Source organism: Sphaerodactylus townsendi, unplaced genomic scaffold (genome assembly GCF_021028975.2).
Source record: "Sphaerodactylus townsendi isolate TG3544 unplaced genomic scaffold, MPM_Stown_v2.3 scaffold_19, whole genome shotgun sequence".
NCBI classification, from domain to species: Eukaryota; Metazoa; Chordata; class Lepidosauria; order Squamata; family Sphaerodactylidae; genus Sphaerodactylus; species Sphaerodactylus townsendi.
This window is the reverse complement of record NW_025950352.1, coordinates 2727989-2746685: the sequence shown is the minus strand read 5'-3', so window position 1 is coordinate 2746685 and position 18697 is coordinate 2727989. Positions and strand designations below refer to the sequence as shown.

The following is an 18697-nucleotide window of genomic DNA, read 5'->3' as shown; positions in this document are numbered from 1 at the left end:
GGGCCGTGGTGGCAAACCTATGGCACTCCAGATGTTCATGGACTACAATTCCCACCAGCCCCTGCCAACATGGCCAATTGGCAATGCTGGCAGGGGCTGATGGGAATTGTAGTCCACGAACATCTGGAGTGCCATAGGTTCGCCGCCACTGCCCCAGGGGATAGGCACAACCTCCCCAAACGCATGCACACGTGCTCTGGGCTTGCACGCATCTTGCAAGCTCAGGAGCCGGGCGGCGGGCGCTCTAGGCGTTCCCTCTCTGTGGTGAGGCAGCTTCCGGCTTCCTCCGGCCAAGGCAGGCTGGGGAGGTGCGGCGAGGCGGTGAGTTTGGGGAGGGGGCCAGGGGAGGGGCTGGGGTTGGGGGCGGGTCTGCCCTTCCACGCAGCGGGGTGGGGGGAGGCTTTCTCTTGCCGCCCGTGCTCAAGAGCGGGGCACCGCGGTACACTGCCTCTGTCCAGGGAGGCTCTAGGGCGGAAGCGGGTGCGGGGCACTCCTAAATACCCTCCTGACCCCAAAGGGGGCCTGGAAGCAAGTGAGGGGGGGCGATCCTGGGGTGTTAATCCTATTTATTAGCTCCCTTTATAGCACAGGTGTCAAACTCGCGGCCCTCCAGATGTTATGGACTACAGTTCCCATCACCCCCTGCCAGCATGATGCTGGCAGGGGGGTGATGGGAACTGTAGTCCTAACTGGAGAACTACGAATTGACCCTACTGTGCACTATCTATCTTTCCCTCTAGTGGGGACCTCAAATAGCTGGCATCTTCCCCTCCCCCTTGTTGGCTTCGAAACCAGCCCTGTGAGGTAGGTTAGGCTCAGAGTGGACAAATGGCCCAGGGTCACCCAGTGAGCCAGTGGGGGATGGGGGCCCTTGAACTCAGATGATCAGTATCTCTTTGGGCCACTTTGACTGGCGAGTTCCCGGCTGGCGAGTGTGGATTTGCCCCGCCTGGTGTGCCCAGTGTTGGTTCGACCTGAATAAGCAGGGGAGATTGGTACAGAATGGTAAACAGCCAGAGGTAAAGGAGCTGTGCCAAATATTACGATATCAACATGTGTAATCAATACAGCTACCACCAAGCTTACTCCTGAGTAACGCACGCCTCAGAGCCGTTTTTCCTAAACAAAAACCTTAGTATCCAGGTTAAATTACCATGTTGGCACTTTGCAATAAATAAATGGGTTTTTGGTTGCAATTTGGGCACTTGGTCTTGAAAAGGTTCGCCTTCACTGTGCTAAATGAAAGAGGGAGGTCAGAGTCTCTTAAAATAAAGCAAAAACTTTATATGCACAAAAAATGGAGAGATAATAAGATACCAACGAAAGGGGGCTGGATTCTGAAAGTTACAGCATATTCAGAAATGGCAAATTGACAATGTTATTAAGAGACAATCGTTTCAGCTTTTTTTGTGTGAAAGCTGGAAACCTTTTACAGAATATCTTTTGAAAGACTGTTCCAATAGAGAAGTAGTGGCAGGGTTTGAAATCTAAAAAAAAGAGTAGATTATAAACACTGGAATGCACTTAGGAAATAACTCTTGAATTAATATTTTAATTATATATGCATGAACCTAGAGATAACTTTTTAATCAAAGATGAGATAGCTGGAAGTCAAGGTGCAGTGTGTAGATGGTGTTGTGTTTTCTTTACGTTTGTATGTTTTGTTTGTTTTATGTGGGATTAAATAAAAATTATACATGTAATAATAAAATAAAAGGTTTTCAACTGAGAAAACAGGCAACTGTGTGGAGGTTACATGTTAGAGGTTTATAAGATTATGCATGGGGTGGGGAGAATGGACAGAGAACGTTTTGTCCCTTTCTTGGAATGCTAGAACTCGAGACAGTCCAAGGAAGCTGGTGGGCAGTAAATGCAGAACTGACAAAAAGAAATTCTTCTTTACACAGTGATTAAAATGGGGCAGTTGGTGCCAGCGGATGTAATCATGTCCACAGGCAGTGATGGCTTTAAAACTGGATTAGGCAGATTCGTTGAGGAGAGGTCTATAAGAACATAAGAACAAGCCTGCTGGATCAGACCAGAGTCCATCTAGTCCAGCACTCTGCTACTCGCAGTGGCCCACCAGGTGCCTTTGGGAGCTCACCTGCAGGAGGTGAAAGCAATGGCCTTCTGCTGCTGCTGCTCCCAAGCACCTGGTCTGCTAAGCCATTTGCAATCTCAGATCAAGGAGGATCAAGATTGGTAGCCATAGATCGACTTCTCCTCCATAAATCTGTCCAAACCCCTTTTAAAGCTATCCAGGTGAGTGGCCACCTCCTGTGGCAGCATATTCCAAACACCAATCACACGTTGCGTGAAGAGGTGTTTCCTTTTATTAGTCCTAATTCTTCCCCCAGCATTTTCAATGGATGCCCCCTGGTTCTAGTATTGTGAGAAAGAGAGAAAAATTTCTCTCTGTCAACATTTTCTACCCCATGCATAATTTTATAGACTTCAATCATATCCCCCCTCAGACGCCTCCTCTCCAAACTAAAGAGTCCCAAACGCTGCAGCCTCTCCTCATAAGGAAGGTGCTCCAGTCCCTCAATCATCCTCGTTGCCCTTCTCTGCACTTTATCTATCCTTTTTGAGATGTGGAGACCAGAACTGAACACAGGACTCCAAATGCGGTCGCACCACTGCTTTATATAAGGGCATGACAATCTTTGCAGTTTTATTCTCAATTCCTTTCCTAATTATCCCCAGCATAGAGTTTGCCTTTTTCACAGTGGCTACTATCAGTGGCTACTAGCCATGAGAACTAAAAGAGAACCTCCAGATTCGGTGGCAGTCAGCCTCTGAATCCCGTGCCAGGATGCAATATTGGGAAGGCCTCAGCCTCTGCTCCCTGTTGTCGGCCTTCCAGAGGAATAGGTTGGCAACTATGTGGTGAGACGGGATTCCGGACTGGATGGACTGCTAAGCTGATCTCGCAGGCTGTAATTCCCTGGGCCAAAGGGCTATGAAATGCAGGAAGTACACAATAGCATATAATTATGTAAAATCCAGACAGAATTTGGAAAAGCAGAGACATCCTTCACAAGCGCTGTCATTAGTAGGAACCCCCTTGTCTTACTTTGAGCAAATTCTTAGTGGAAGATGCTGTGACTGAAACAGGCTGATCCTAGACAGACTTGCTCTGTGGTGGACCTCCATAAGAACATAAGAACGAACCTGCTGGATCAGACCAGAGTCCATCTAGTCCAGCTCTCTGCTACTCGCAGTGGCCCACCAGGTGCCTTTGGGAGCTCACCTGCAGGAGGTGAAAGCAATGGCCTTCTGCGGCTGCTGCTGCTGCTCCCGATCACCTGGTCTGCTAAGGCATTTGCAATCTCAGATCAAGGAGGATCAAGATTGGTAGCCACAGATCGACTCCTCCTCCATAAATCTGTCCAAGCCCCTTTGAAAGCTATCCAGGTGAGTGGCCATCACCACCTCCTGTGGCAGCATATTCCAAACACCAATCACACGTGGCGTGAAGAAGTGTTTCCTTTTATTAGTCCTAATTCTTCCCCCCAGCATTTTCAATGTATGCCCCCTGGTTCTAGTATTGAACACTACAAATGTGTTCTGAAACTTTTAATGTACAGAATTTCTGCAAAAGGTGCGTGTGGTTTGGTAAGAGGGATGTAGCGGCTACTCAGACCAGAATCTGGAAGACTTGGGCTCAGGTCCCCTCCCTTCCATGGAAGCTCTCTGGGTGACCCTGGGCCAGTTGCAGACTTTGAGCCTAACCTACCTCACAGGGTTGTTAGGATAAAATGGAGAAAAAGGAACGATGATGTAAGCCGAGTTTGCGTGTCTGTTGGAGAAACAAATGGGGTGTAAATATCAAAAGAAATAACGGTGGGTGTAGTGTGGTAGGCAACACTGCAGTCCTGTGAAGGTTTACTCAGAAGTAAAACTCGCTGATTCCAAGGAAGTGGGGATACGATTGTGACCTGATCTATCAGTCCACACGTCCTTGGTTCAGATCTCACCATGAACTTACTGGGTGATTTGAGGCAAGTTACTTAACTGTTAGGCTCAGTAATAAAACTGATCTACTTTACACAGCTGTCACTTTGACATGGAAGTTTGCTAAGTGATCGTGGCCTGTTAGTCTAATCTACCTCATAGGGTTGTTGTGAGGATAAAATGGAGCAGAAGAAGAAGAAGAGTTTGGATTTATATCCCCCCTTTCTCTCCTGCAGGAGACTCAAAGGGGCTGACAATCTCCTTGCCCTTCCCCCCTCACAACAAACACCCTGTGAGGTAGAAGAAGAAGAGGAAGAGGAAGAAGAAGAGGAAGAGGAAGAAGAAGAAGAAGAGGAGGAGGAGGAGGAGGAGTTTGGATTTATATCCCCCCTTTCTCTCCTGCAGGAGACTCAAAGGGGCTCACAATCTCCTTGCCCTTCCCCCCCTCACAACAAACACCCTGTGAGGTGGGTGGGGCTGAGAGAGCTCTGAGAAGCTGTGACTAACCCCAGGTCACCCAGCTGGTGTGTGTGGGAGTGCACAGGCTAATCTGAATTCCCCAGATAAGCCTCCACAGCTCAGGCGGCAGAGCGGGGAATCAAACCCGGTTCCTCCAGATTAGATACTCGAGCTCTTAACCTCCTACGCCACTGCAGAACAATGTATGCCACTTTGGGTCCCTGTTGTGGAGGGAAGGGCAAAGCAGTAAATAAACTAGGGATGGGGGAAATGTTAAACCTTGAGCAGAAAATGGATTGTTTCCCTCCTCCCTCCCCTCCCCTCCCCTCCCCTCCCCTCCCCTCCCCCCCTCTTACGGTAGCTGGTTGCAAGCTAGAAATTGAGGGAAATCAGCAGTGGTAAAAGGGCATTGGGAAAGTGGAGTGGTGGAAGTTGTTAATAACTTTTTTATATAGCAAGATATTTTTGGGCATATAGTATCTGATACAGTAACATAATATAGCTTTGGCATATAGTAATAATACTTAGCATTTGTACTGCACTTTTACTGTTTAAAGCGCTTCTCAGACACAATCAGAGTTGTCCTTACAACAGACTAGTAAAGTTGGCTAGTGGCTGACATGTATGAATACTGTACATCTGAGTGATATAAGATCTGTCTTGTTCGTGATCACTGCTTAGCGTGTACGTCTCTCTTTGGGCAGCAAAATTATCAGAGGCAAAGGTTAGAAAAAACAAGGCGCCCTGAGAACTGAGTGACTCTTCCATACACAGAAAAATTGCCCAAGGCCCCTAAAAAAAGCATGCTTGCATTGTGTTCTCAATACAGTATCAAGCCTTAAATATTTCCGACCAATATTTTAGGTAAGTGCAGAATCGTAAGTGTTGCCTTGACTTGAAGAGCTTGAAGATGTCTGAAGAGGAGGAAAAGCTGAATCTGCGTCGCCTGGAGCCTGCTATCCAGAAGTTTATTAAAGTTGCAATTCCAACTGATCTGGAGAGACTACGGAAGCATCAGATAAATATTGAAAAGGTTGGTCTTTTTAATTTTAACATTACGGAATGCTGAGTGGGATCAGATCCTATTTAAGCAAAGCTGAAATGTTTTGATTTGAAATCTTACTTTGGCTTCATCCCCTGGAGTTTGTTCTATTTATGTAACTGTAACTCACTTATAATGTAGTGTTGGCTGGTGAAGATCACTCTTACTCAATAGTTGTAGATTCTGGTGGGTAGATGTGTTGGTTGATGCAACAGAAAAATATTTGAGACCAGTGGCGCCTTTAAGAACATAAGAACATAAGAACAAGCCAGCTGGATCAGACCAGAGTCCATCTAGTCCAGCTCTCTGCTACTCGCAGTGGCCCACCAGGTGCCTTTGGGAGCTCACGTGCAGGAGGTGAAAGCAATGGCCTTCTGCGGCTGTTGCTCCCGATCACCTGGACTGTTAAGGCATTTGCAATCTCAGATCAAGGAGGATCAAGATTGGTAGCCATAAATCGACTTCTCCTCCATAAATCTGTCCAAGCCCCTTTTAAAGCTATCCAGGTTAGTGGCCATCACCACCTCCTGTGGCAGCATATTCCAAACACCAATCACACGTTACGTGTCAACATTTTCTACCCCATGCATAATTTTATAGACTTCAATCATATCCCCCCTCAGACGTCTCCTCTCCAAACTAAAGAGCCCCAAACGCTGCAGCCTCTCCTCATAAGGAAGGTGCTCCAGTCCCTCAATCATCCTCGTTGCCCTTCTCTGCCCTTTTTCTATCTCTTCAATATCCTTTTTGAGATGTGGCGACCAGAACTGAACACAGGACTCCAAGTGCGGTCGCACCACTGCTTTATATAAGGGCATGACAATCTTTGCAGTTTTATTCTCAATTCCTTTCCTAATTATCCCCAGCCTTTTAAGGCCAACCAAGTTTTATTTTTGGCATGTGCATGAAAGCTTGTACCAAGAATGAAATTTGGTGGGTCTTAAAAGCCCCGCTGGATGCAGACTTTTTCGACAGTGGTAGTTCAGCTGCTGTGTGACTGCAACCAACCTGAAGGAAAGTCTTTGGATATACCTGCAGTGAATATCCTAGTTCAGTGATGGCGAACCTTTTTGAGACCGAGTGCCCAAATTGCAACCCAAAACCCACTTATTTATGGCAAAGTGCCAACACAGCAATTTTATCTGAATACTGAGGTTTCAGTTTAGGAAAAAACAGTTGGCTCCGAGGTGTGCGTTACTCGGGAGTAAGCTTGGTGGTAGTCGGTGGCTTTGTTTTGAAGCAACCGTGCAACTCTTCCAACGGATGAATCACGACCCTAGGAGGGTTTACTCAGAAACAAGCCCCATTGCCAGCAACTGTGCTTACTCCCAGGTAAAGGATCACACTTTAGTTCTTCATATGAAAATCAGTGGGGTTTAACAGCATTTAACTCGGTTACCTACACTGCTTCACCAAAACTAGGTGTTAGGTTTATGCTAATAATGGAGCCCAGTGGCCCAGGCTAGCCTAGATGGGGGGGCACTCTGTTTACGTGTGCCCACAGAGAGGGCTCTGAGTGCCACCTCTGGCACCCGTGCCAGAGGTTCGCCACCACTGTCCTAATTCGAGAAGGTCAGCTAGACACGTCTGGCTGGACTTGTTCATGCATTGCAGCAGCCACACCTGGAAATGCTTTTTATTTTTCTCTGGCCTTCTTCTCAGCTTGCCTTGAGAAGAGTTTATCCCTGAGTCCTTATACTCCCAAAACGTTGTTTATTTATTTTATTTATTATTTATTGTTTAGTTTTATATCCCGCCCTATCCCCGAAGGGCTCTGGGCGGCGTACAACAAAATTAAATCACAATTCGGCTAAGTACAATCAAACTAAACAGTTAAGATCCAATATAAATAAATTACTAGCTCCCCATTTAAAACAGCGGTTAATACAAGTTTAAAATCGAATCGGGCGCTCAAGCAAACCCATTTTTTAAAAACCCTCCCTAAATGGGAAGACTGCTGACTCCATCAATAAAAGATGTAAACAAACATCTGTGGTGCAACTGGAATTGAATCTAGGGTTATTGTTGAGCGTCAAAAATGATTCTTCAAGGTCAAGGTCTATTTCCCACCCACCCACCCCCTCTCCTCTGTTGCCCACCTGCAATATCCACTAAGTCGATTCTCTCCTTTTCCCTTGCTTTTTTAGTACCAGCGGTGTAGTCTGTGGGACCGGTTGCACGAAGAGCACATCAATGCAGGACGCACGGTGCAGGTAAGAAGGCAGTGGTTGTAAAAGTCAAAAGAGAAGCTCTTATTAGGGTGTGTGGTGAATGCTGTTTTTTTTTTAAAAAACCTGGAAAACAGAAGCATCACGCCTGCCATCTGAAGGTACCTCGACTGAGGCATGGGGGATGCAAAAAACACAGATGCTAACATGTAGTTTGTATGGGCAAGCTCACATGAGCCACCAATAAAAGCGTGGTGTGAAATAATTACAAATGACCTAGACCAGTGGTGGCAAACCTATGGCATGGAGCAGCAGTGGCGTAGGAGGTTAAGAGCTCGTGTATCTAATCTGGAGGAACCGGGTTTGATTCCCAGCTCTGCCGCTTGAGATGTGGAGGCTTATCTGGGGAATTCAGATTAGCCTGTACACTCCCACACACGCCAGCTGGGTGACCTTGAGCTAGTCACAGCTTCTCGGAGCTCTCTCAGCCCCACCTACCTCACAGGGTGTTTGTTGTGAGGGGGGAAGGGCAAGGAGATTGTCAGCCCCTTTGAGTCTCCTGCAGGAGAGAAGGGGGGGATATAAATCCAAACTCTTCTTCTTCTTCAGAGGTGGCCCTCAGAGCCCTCTCTGTGGGTGCATGTGCACAGAGTTCGTCATGTAGGGGGAGTGGAAAATCCCCCCCCCCACATATCTAGGCTGGACTTACTTCTGAGTAAACCCTCCTAGGGTTGTGATTCACCCATTCAAAGCATTGCACGGTTGCTTCACCAAGCTTACTCCTGAGGAACATTCACCTCGGAGCCAACCATTTTTTCTAAACTGAAACCTCAGTATTCAGGTTAAATTGCCATGTTGGCACTTTGCGATAAATAAGTGGGTTTTGGGTTGCAGTTTTGGCACTCGGTCTCGAAAAGGTTCGCCATCACTGGCCTAGACAAATACATGTTAATGCTTACTAATCATTTGGAGCAGCGGTTCTCAACCTGTGGGTCGCGACCCCTTTGGGGGTCGAACGACCCTTTCACAGGGGTCGCCGAAGACTCTCTGCATCAATGTTCTCCATCTGCAAAATGGATAAATGTTAGGGTTGGGGGTCACCACAACATGAGAAACTGTATTTAAAGGGTCGCGGCATTGGGAAGGTTGAGAACCACTGATTTAGAGCTTTAAAGATCAATGCCAGCACTTTTGATTAGGCCCGGACATTAATTAGAAGCCAGTGTAGATAGAGTCAGACTGGCATGATGTTGGGTGAGAGGAGATCTACCATATAAAATCGTACTGTGTATTAAAAGGGCCTGAATGCAATCTGCAATGGGACACGGGCCTGCTTTCCTTCATCCCTTTTCTCCCACCCAAAGAAACACACAGAAGACTCCCTTCCCAATGTGGTGTGTTAGTTAAGAGCAGGTGGACTTTAATCTGGAGAACTGGGTTCGATTCCCCACTCCTGCACACGAGCAGCAGACTCTTACCTGGTGAACTAGAAGTGTTTCCGCACTCCTACATTCCTGCTGGGTGACCTCGGGCTAGTCACAGTTCTCGCAGGACTGTCTCAGCCCCACCTGCCTCACAAGGTGTCTGATGTGGGGAGAGGCAGGGAAAGGAGTTTGTAAGCGGCCTTGAAACTTCTTAGAGGAGGAGCAGTGGCGTAGGAGGTTAGCTCGTGTAGCTAATCTGGAGGAACCCGGTTTGATTCTCCGCTCTGCCACCTGAGCTATGGAGGCTTATCTGGGGAATTCAGATTAGCCTGTACACTCCCACACACGCCAGCTGGGTGACCTTGGGCTAGTCACAGCTTCTCGGAGCTCTCTCAGCCCCACCCACCTCACAGGGTGTTTGTTGTGAGGGGGGAAGGGCAAGCAGATTGTAAGCCCCTTTGAGTCTCCTGCAGGAGAGAAAGGGGGGATATAAATCCAAACTCTTCTTCTTCTTCTTCTGAATTAGAAGTGTTTACGCACTCCTACATTCCTGCTGGGTGACCTTGGGCTAGTCACAGTTCTCACAGGACTGTCTCAGCCCCACCTGCCTCACAAGGTGTCTGGTGTGGGGAGAGGAAGGGAAAGGAGTTTGTAAGCTGCCTTGAGTCTCCTTACAGGAGAGAAAGGTGGGGTATAAATCCAAACTCTTCTTCTGCTCTGTACCTTGTACCCCGGGATTTTCATGGCATTAAAAATCATGTAAAATATATTCTTACAGCAGCTGCGAGCAAATATCAGAGAGATGGAGAAACTTTGCTTGCGGGTCCGGAAGGAAGACCTACAAGCTCTGCAGAGATTGATCAACCCGGTGAAAGAGGAGGCCTCATCTGCCATACAGGAGTTTCTGCGGCTCCATTTAGAGTCTGCTGAAGAACTTAAAAGGCAGTTGAACGAAAGACAGGCGTCGCCTCAGGTGCCCTTGACCAGGTCAATGACCGTCGGAGGAGGTAGGAGGGCTTCTCTTGTCTTCAGTAGCTTTTTAAGAAGCATATTTTGTGTCTTACCTAGCTCTTGAGAGGGACTCTAGCTCGGTGGAAGAATTCCCCTTAGCCCAGACATAAAGGACACGACAACCATAATAATAGCAATGGCAAGCAGCATAATGATAGCAATGGTGAGCAGCAGTGGCGTAGGAGGTTAAGAGCTCGTGTATCTAATCTGGAGGAACCGGGTTTGATTCCCAGCTCTGCCGCCTGAGCTGTGGAGGCTTATCTGGGGAATTCAGATTGGCCTGTGCACTCTCACACACGCCAGCTGGGTGACCTTGGGTAGTCACAGCTTCCCGGAGCTCTCTCAACCCCACCCACCTCACAGGGTGTTTGTTGTGAGGGGGGAAGGGCAAGGAGATTGTAAGCCCCTTTGAGTCTCCTGCAGGAGAGAAAGGGGGGATATAAATCCAAACTCTTTTTCTTCAGTAGCTTTTAAAGAACCATATTTTGTGTCTTACCTAGCTCTTGAGAGGGACCCTAGCTTGGTGGAAGAATTCCCCTTAGCCCAGACATAAAGGACACGACAACCATAATGATAGCAATGCTAATGTAATCTATATATTTGGAAACTGTGAACCCAATAATGGGCAGGCGTGAATAAGTGATACTGATGAAGTGGATAAGCCCCCATTAAATGGGCCTTTACTGGGGAACCTGTCTTTGATATTACAAGGTTGTTGCTTGATGTAACAAGGAGTTGAGTTACAGTTACCCCTTCCACATCATAAGAACATAAGAACTAGCCTGCTGGATCAGACCAGAGTCCATCTAGTCCAGCTCTCTGCTACTCTCAGTGACCCACCAGGTGCCTTTGGGAGCTCACCTGCAGGAGGTGAAAGCAATGGCCTGCTCCTGCTGCTGCTGCTCCTGATCACCTGGTCTGCCAAGGCATTTGCAATCTCAGATCAAGGAGGATCAAGATTGGTAGCCATAGATTGACTTCTCCTCCATAAATCTGTCCAAGCCCCTCTTAAAGCTATCCAGGTGAGTGGCCATCACCACCTCCTGTGGCAGCATATTCCAAACACCAATCACACGTTGTGTGAAGAAGTGTTTCCTTTTATTAGTCCTAATTCTTCCCCCCAGCATTTTCAATGGATGCCCCCTGGTTCTAGTATTGTGAGAAAGAGAGAAAAATTTCTCTCTGTCGACATTTTCTACCCCATGCATAATTTTATAGACTTCAATCATATCCCCCCTCAGACGTCTCCTCTCCAAACTAAAGAGTCCCAAACGCTGCAGCCTCTCCTCATAAGGAAGGTGCTCCACATCGCGAGGGTTGCGAGTGCGGCGCCCCCCCACGATCAGAAATCTGCATAAACTTTTTTGGCCCTCCATACCAGAGAAGAAGTCTGGTGAGCAGAAGTTTGACTGCAGTACTGCAGCTTATCACTCCATTAGTGTACGAAAAATCCCTTGCAAATATTTAAATAGGAACAAAAGTGAATGTGGATTGGTCAGCTGCCTAAATAGCAAATTCCTGCAGGCTAGACATTCCCACTGTTCAATCTGCCTGCGTCCGGGGCTAGGCCTGGATTCTTAACCAAAGATTGCTTTAGGTGGCAGAGATTGTGCTCATTTTCTGCCCTTGGATTGGCACGTGGTCCTTGATAGGTAAGTAGGTATTTTACTCAGGAGAAGTTGATGCCACTTAGTGCATGAGAGCTCAGGTGTTTCTTAATGTAGGGATATTGCATATTCCTAAGACCCCTTGTCTCATTGACACTACAGGACACGCAGGCTAACCCCTGGTTTTCTCTAATCGAGAGAAAGATTATTTCTATCGGCCTGCCTTTTGAATCACTCTACCTAATGTCCTATTCAGAAGCGTACAATAGGCTCAGAGATCGGCTTTTAGATCTAGAATTTGCAAATTTACATCAAGCAGCCAAACGAACCTGCTCTCCAACACAACTCCTAATTCCATTTGAGCAGAGACGCATGGCCTATTACCTCCATACCTTAACGAACCCACGCGCAAGGAGAGCCCTTACCATTGCGCGTTTTAACGTTATGCCCTCTGCCCTATTAAAGGGTAGGTTCAGCAATTTAGATAAATCCGCAAGGCTATGCAGTTGCAAACTTAAAGTGGTTGAAACCCTGACTCACCAACTTTTGCACTGCACCAGATTTGATAACATCAGATCTAAATATACCAACCTACATTTTTTCTTCCAATCTGGGCTGCCTGATCTGACTAGGTTATCTCTGTTGTTAAACAACTCGGACCCCGGTCTTTGTGAAGAGGTCGCCAATTTCATTGCGGAGATAGTTGAGAGTTCCCAGTAGAACGTATTTGTTGTGCTCCCCGTGGGGCCTTTTATCTATCATGTATTCATGCAATTGTTCCCGATTATGTAACTCTTTCTGATTATGCCAATAAAGGCTTATGTATATGTATATCCCTAAGACTTATAATCTTTCTGTTCAGAAACATTTCATGACTCAGAAACGGAAGAGACTTCTCAGAGTTTTATCCAGCTGTTTTCTCCCCTCCCTGAAATTCCCCAGGATCAAAATGCTGCTGAGTCGTGGGAAACTTTGGAAGAGGTACCGCTTCAAACTCTTGCTTCAAACCATTCTTTTATTGTTCTGAATCAGATTTCATAAGGAAAAGGGGAACACTTTTTGTGTTTCGTTTTCAGGACTTGATTGAACTGGGCACTCTAGTGACTGACTTCTCTGTGCTAGTTAATGTGAGTATACCAAGAGCCGATCTCTTAACTTTACCTCTGCATCGTAAAGGAAGGAAACAAAGAGGTGAATCCCGTTGAAGCAATAATGCAAATTCATGTAACGTGCTCTGCAGTGGCGTAGGAGGTTAAGAGCTCGTGTATCTAATCTGGAGGAACCGGGTTTGATTCCCAGCTCTGCCGCCTGAGCTGTGGAGGCTTATCTGGGGAATTCAGATTAGCCTGTACACTCCCACACACGCCAGCTGGGTGACCTTAGGCTAGTTATAGCTTCTCGGAGCTCTCTCAGTCCCACCTACCTCACAGGGTGTTTGTTGAGAGGGGGGAAGGGCAAGAAGATTGTAAGCCCCTTTGAGTCTCCTGCAGGAGAGAAAGGGGGGATATAAATCCAAACTCCTCCTCTCCTCCTCCTCCTCCTCCTCCTCCTCCTCCTCCTCCTCCTCCTCCTCCTCCTCCTCTTCTTCTTCTTCTTCTTCTTCTTCTTCTTCTTCTTCTTCTTCTTCTTCTTCTTCTTCTTCTTCTTCTTCTTCTTCTTCTTCTTCTTCTTCTTCTTCTTCTTCTTCTTCTTCTTCTTCTTCTTCTTCTTCTTCTTCCTTTGTCTTCTGTACTCTGTCTCAGACAAAGATGTTAGTAAGGTCAGCTGAGGTGCATGTTGTATGTTTCCGAGTTAGAATATAGTCCTGAACGAATATCAGAATTATCACTCATTTTTACCTGCTGTCTTTGCATTATTTTGTGCATTATCAAACGTGGTACTTTGATACAAGAACATTTATAATTCATTGTATTTTTATTTAAAAAGTTTCAAATGCATGGCGGGGGGTGGGGGTGGTGTTGTTAAGTACTTTTTGTTTTGTTTCCCCCCTCTTTCTGGGAGGGTTTTAATTGGGGTTTATCGCTGACGCCATCTTTGTTAATTACTGCTGTGTTTTAATCTAATTTAATCTATTTTAATGGGGTTTTGTTGTATATGCTGTATGAGGAAATTATGTTGTGCACAGCCCAGAGCCCTCCGGGGGTAGGGCGGTATACAAAACCCACAAACAAACAAGCAAGCAAGCAAGCAAGCAAGCAAGCAAGCAAGCAAGCAAGCAAGCAAGCAAGCAAGCAAGCAAGCAAGCAAGCAAACAAACAAACAAACAAACAAACAAACAAGTTACGTGACTGTTGCAGTTGGGGGTCGTTGGTGCCGGGTTCTCTAAGGGTGTTTGTTGGTTTCCTTCTGCTTCCGGGCCGCGTGGTTGACCTTCTCGCTTTGCTCGCAGTCCCAGCAAGAGAAAGTTGACCGGATTGAAGACCACATCAACACTGCCGGTGCGAACGTTGAAGAAGGAAACAGAAGTCTAAGCAAGGTAGGGCTCTATTCCAGTTGGCTACACTAATAAAAGGAAACACTTGTTCACGCAACGTGTGATTGGTGTTTGGAATATGCTGCCACAGGAGGTGGTGATGGCCACTCACCTGGATAGCTTTAAAAGGGGCTTGGACAGATTTATGGAGGAGAAGTCGATCTATGGCTACCAATCTTGATCCTCCTTGATCTGAGATTGCAAATGCCTTAGCAGACCAGGTGCTCAGGAGCAGCAGCAGCAGGAGCAGGCCATTGCTTTCACCTCCTGCAGGTGAGCTCCCAAAGGCACCTGGTGGGTCACTGAGAGTAGCAGAGAGCTGGACTAGATGGACTCTGGTCTGATCCAGCTGGCTTGTTCTTATGTTCTTATTGGCGGTGCCTGCTGTGCTCGGAGGTGGCTTCTCAGAAAATAGGCAGAAACCAGCAAAGGGTGAAAAGGGCAGGGTGGGGCGCAGGGGAGCTCTGCAGAATGGAAGGCCGGCAGGGAAACATGGGGTGCAAATCCCAAGATGACATTCTGGTTCTCACAGATATACGAGAAGAAATTCGAACTGGGAAGAATTTCAGAGGGTAGCTTGGAGTCCAGGAACATCTTAGAGCAGTGGTGGTGAACCTTTGGCACTCCAGATGTTATGGACTACAATTCCCATCAGCCAATTGACCATGCTGGCAGGGGCTGATGGGAATTGTAGTCCATAACATCTGGAGTTCCAAAGGTTCGCCACCACGGTCTTAGAGAGTGGAAATATTTTCAAGGGAGGTGCTTTCAAGAGGCAGAGCTCTCCGACAGCGGGAGCGGATGAATCTCGCAAGGGGAGCTCTGGAAAGCGGAGACCCCAGAAATCTTAGTCTTGGTCTCTAAAGTGCTCCTGGACTTGAATGGAATTGAAAACAAAGCCACTTTCGAGGAAATACAGCAAGAACTAGGGTGCTGATGGCTCTTGAATGTTTCCAAGTGCTAAAGAAAGCTTAGTTTATGTTTTCAGCTCACTTTTCCAAGGAGCTCAGAGAAGCATGCCAGCATCTTGTTTTCTTCTTACAACAACCGTGTGAGGTAGATTAGGTCTGAGAGTGTATAACTGGCCCAAGGATCAGCCAGCAAGCTTGGTGGCACAATAGGAATTTGAACCTGGTGTTACTGTAACACTGGGTCTCTCCGCTCTTAGTCTGCTCCTCTGATCACTATACCACACCGGCTCTCCGATTGGAACTGTTATTTCAGAAGGATTCTTTCAGGCCTGCTCCTTCTCCTGTTGAGAGCCTGTGTGATATAGTGGACCATTGTTAAGAACGGAGGACTCCAATCTGGAAAAGCATAAGCATTTTATTGTCATTGTGCACGCACAACAAAATTTACAGCAGCATTTCTCGATGCACACAATTCCAGACTCATACCCCATCCTCACTTTCCCCTTCCTCCACCCATCCCTACACAGCCCCAAACACATCAACACGAAGCCGCGGAGTTCAGCATCGCCACAGCTCTAGAGTAGAAGCTGTCTCTAAGCCTCTTTGTCCTAGTTTTGATAGACCTGTATCTTCTGCCGGATGGCGACAGTTCAAAAAGAGAGTGTGCTGGATGAGACGGGTCTCTCGGAATATGTTGGGCTTTCTTTAGGCTTCGGGAATTATAGAGTTCTTCCAAGGAGGGGAGAGGGCAGCCGATAATCCTCTGTGCAGGAGTGATCACCCTTTGGAGCGCCTTCCTATCTGCCACTGTGCAACTGGAGAACCATACACAGATGCAGTAGGTTAAGACACTCTCTATAGCACAGCGGTAAAAGGACACCAGGAGTTTTCCATCCAGTTGTTGTTTCCTTAAAAGCCTCAGATAGTACAGTCTTTGCTGGGCCTTCTTAACCACCGCGGCAGTCTGAACGCCCCAGTTCTGGAAAATGCAGTTCTAAATCCTACACCACAATGCCAAAAGAAATATCTCCATCTAAAAATATGAGCTTTTCATACTTGGGAAAACGTTATCAAATTTGTGAGCTCCAAAGAATCTGCACCAGTGGTTGTTAGATCACTGAAACTAAGTATGTAACATCCATGTATTTAACTTCTATAAAGGAATGCTTGGGAAACTTCTGCTACCAGACGGAAGCCTCCTTAACGCTTCGTAGTTCTCGGACCAAGGAAGTGGAGAAACTGCGGGACCGTCTGACCCCATATGTCCCATCTCGGCCTCTGCGTTCGGCAGAGGCCAACCTACTGGTAGTCCCTGGCCCCTCCATGATGCGGCTGGCTTCCACCCGGGCCAGGGCCTTTACAGCCCTGGCCCCTGACTGGTGGAATGCTCTTCCACCAGCTGTTTGAAAGACCCTCTTGGAAGGACCTTAAGGAGGAGTTCTGCAGAAGGGCCATATGGGGACTGAACCTATTCAGCCGGGCTTTTTTGGGAGGCCAGCCCGCTGATGCCTTCCCCCCTCCTTGTTTCCTTCTTTTAACATCTGTGACCTTGCTTTTCCCCTCTTAGATGAGTTTTAGTCATTGGGAAGCCATCTGACTAAGTTCAAATTTTTTATGGTATGGCCAATGGCCCATGTTTTGAATTTGTATCGGCACTTATGTGCCGCTGTATCATCTGTTTTATTGTCGTCGTAAACCGCCCTGAGCCCTTCGGGGGAGGGCGGTCTATAAGCTTAACTATAAATAAATAAATAAAAAAAATGTCTCCACCCAGCTCAGTGGGGAGAGTGGAAAGAGACACCTTTGTGGGCGGCATTTCTAAAAAGGATTCCCTCCCCTTCTCTTTTGCAGGCAGCCAAGTACAAGTTGGCCACTCTGCCCTTGGCAGGCGCGCTCATTGGTGGCATCGTGGGGGGCCCGATCGGACTCCTTGCTGGTTTCAAGGTGGCCGGAATCGCAGCCGCGCTTGGCGGCAAAGAGGCGTATTAAAACTTCACCGGTAGAGCCAGTTTACCAGAGGAAGCGGCCAAAAGGTGATTCCAGGACTATCACGCGACACCTGGCCAGACCTACAAACAGGGGAATTGGGCACTCCACCTGAAGGACGGCTGCACTCACCTTGAACAGGAAGCGTATCTCGGTATCGGCTGCTATTTGGGAACTGGAAAGGACCATCCGGGGAGCCTTTTTCGCTGGTCGGCACCAGCCTCTTCGTTCTGAGCCCCAAGAATTGCGCACATCAGCGTAAAAACATTGCAACGGAAGGTTGTAGTAGGGTCTGCTGGATTTCCCTCACCAGATCTTTTAAAGCGTTTTTATAGCATTCACAAAAATGCCTTTTTTCCCCTGGATCAACCGAAGGGATTTTAAGAGAATGTTTTCGAGCGTACGCACCTCGGTGCCTCGGCAGTTCAAAACACTCCGCGAAGCGCCGGGAGATTCAGTCACTCGGCAAGGTTTTTGGACTTAAGAGTAGTTCACTTCGCGTTTTGGATCCCAGGGAGGCCGCCAAAGAGGAGGCCAGGCCCTGCTGGAATCGAAGCTCACCCTCTTGGCTTTCGTTATGGACCTCCTGCGTAGGTTGGCAGCGACAATCTGTTCTTATCCCCCTAAAACTGCTTTTTTGCTATTTTTTTTTTAAAAAGCAGCATTAGGTGGGTCTGTGGGTCTGTTTTTAAGGGGGGGAAAATCCCACGGTTGCTTACGCTTAAAATGCTTTCACTGGCGTACAGCCTGTATATAAGACACCTTTTTATCCACTGGAAGCCAGAATGTGAAGGATTCCTGAAAGTCAAATTGCGGTTATGCAGGGACAGGTAGTTGAACCCCTCTTTCCCTAAATTGACTGGAGTGAGCAATGGCAGAATTTGAAACTTTGGCCAAAGATTAGCACCATACCAGCCAAAGCCCCTCCCTGGAAGTTATTATGGTTTGTGACTTGGCGAAGTGATAATCATCTGGAAGGACCTCTGGATTAGAATCTACTGGTTTTGGGGTATCCTGGTACAGGCAAGATTGCCATAGCGATCCTAATAAAACAGAGCGAGTGGCTGCCCTTTCGATTTGGGCAGAACGCCATCGTGGATTTATGTTTCCATTCATCTTTGACTTTCGCCAAAGGCCTAACCCTCTTCCCTGCCCACTCCCTAAAGCTCCTTTTGGAAATACACAATCACCTGCATTTACCAGTGGCCAGTAGGGAGAAAGAAAGAAAGAAAGAAGAAGAAAGAAGAAGAAGAAGAAAGAAAGAAAGAGAAAAGAAGAAGAAGAAGAAGAAGAGAGAAAGAAGAAGAGAAAGAGAAAAGAGAAAGAGAAGAAGAAGAAGAAGAAGAAGAAAGAATTTGGAATTATGTCCCCCTTTTCTCTCAAAGGGAGCTCAAAGGTGCCCATTCTCAGCACCACTCCACGCCCCAACAAACACCCTGTGAAGTGGGTGGGGCTAAGAGAGGAGCTCCAAGGAGAGCTGTGACTAGCCCAAGATCACTTGGCTGGCGTGTGTAGAAGTGCAGAGGCTAATCCTGGGTGAATTCCCCAGAGGAAGCCTCCACAGCTCAGAGTGCTTGGGAGCTGAGAATCAAACCCAGTTCCCTCAGATTAGATACACAGGCTCTTAACCTCCCTCGCCACTGGTGATAGGAGCTTCAG

The 18697-nt window shown here is 47.3% G+C and overlaps 1 protein-coding gene across 2 annotated transcripts; it reads left to right on the top strand.

Moving 5' to 3' along the window:
• Nucleotides 1-221: 221 nt before the first annotated feature.
• On the top strand, nucleotides 222-18125 carry STX17 (syntaxin 17). 2 transcript variants are annotated; one of them, XM_048482699.1, is made up of 8 exons: nucleotides 222-321; nucleotides 5281-5449; nucleotides 7606-7671; nucleotides 9832-10057; nucleotides 12531-12649; nucleotides 12745-12795; nucleotides 14058-14144; nucleotides 16904-18125. In XM_048482699.1, exons 2-8 carry the CDS (start codon nucleotides 5327-5329, stop codon nucleotides 17039-17041), a joined length of 810 nt encoding a protein of 269 aa, XP_048338656.1. In that variant the 5' UTR covers nucleotides 222-321; nucleotides 5281-5326; the 3' UTR covers nucleotides 17042-18125. The 2 variants fall into 2 exon arrangements, with proteins under 2 accessions (XP_048338656.1, XP_048338655.1); XM_048482698.1 differs by having other exon boundaries at nucleotides 9829-10057.
• The last annotated feature ends 572 nt before the right edge of the window (nucleotides 18126-18697 follow it).

Coding starts and splice junctions, on each gene's coding strand:
- STX17 (XM_048482698.1), top strand. CDS start 5,327: ATGTCTGAAGAGGAGGAAAAGCTGAATCTGCGTCGCCTGGAGCCTGCT. Junction 7,672..9,828: donor ATGCAGGACGCACGGTGCAG/GTAAGAAGGCAG, acceptor ATATTCTTACAG/CAGCTGCGAGCAAATATCAG. Junction 12,796..14,057: donor ACTTCTCTGTGCTAGTTAAT/GTGAGTATACCA, acceptor CTTTGCTCGCAG/TCCCAGCAAGAGAAAGTTGA.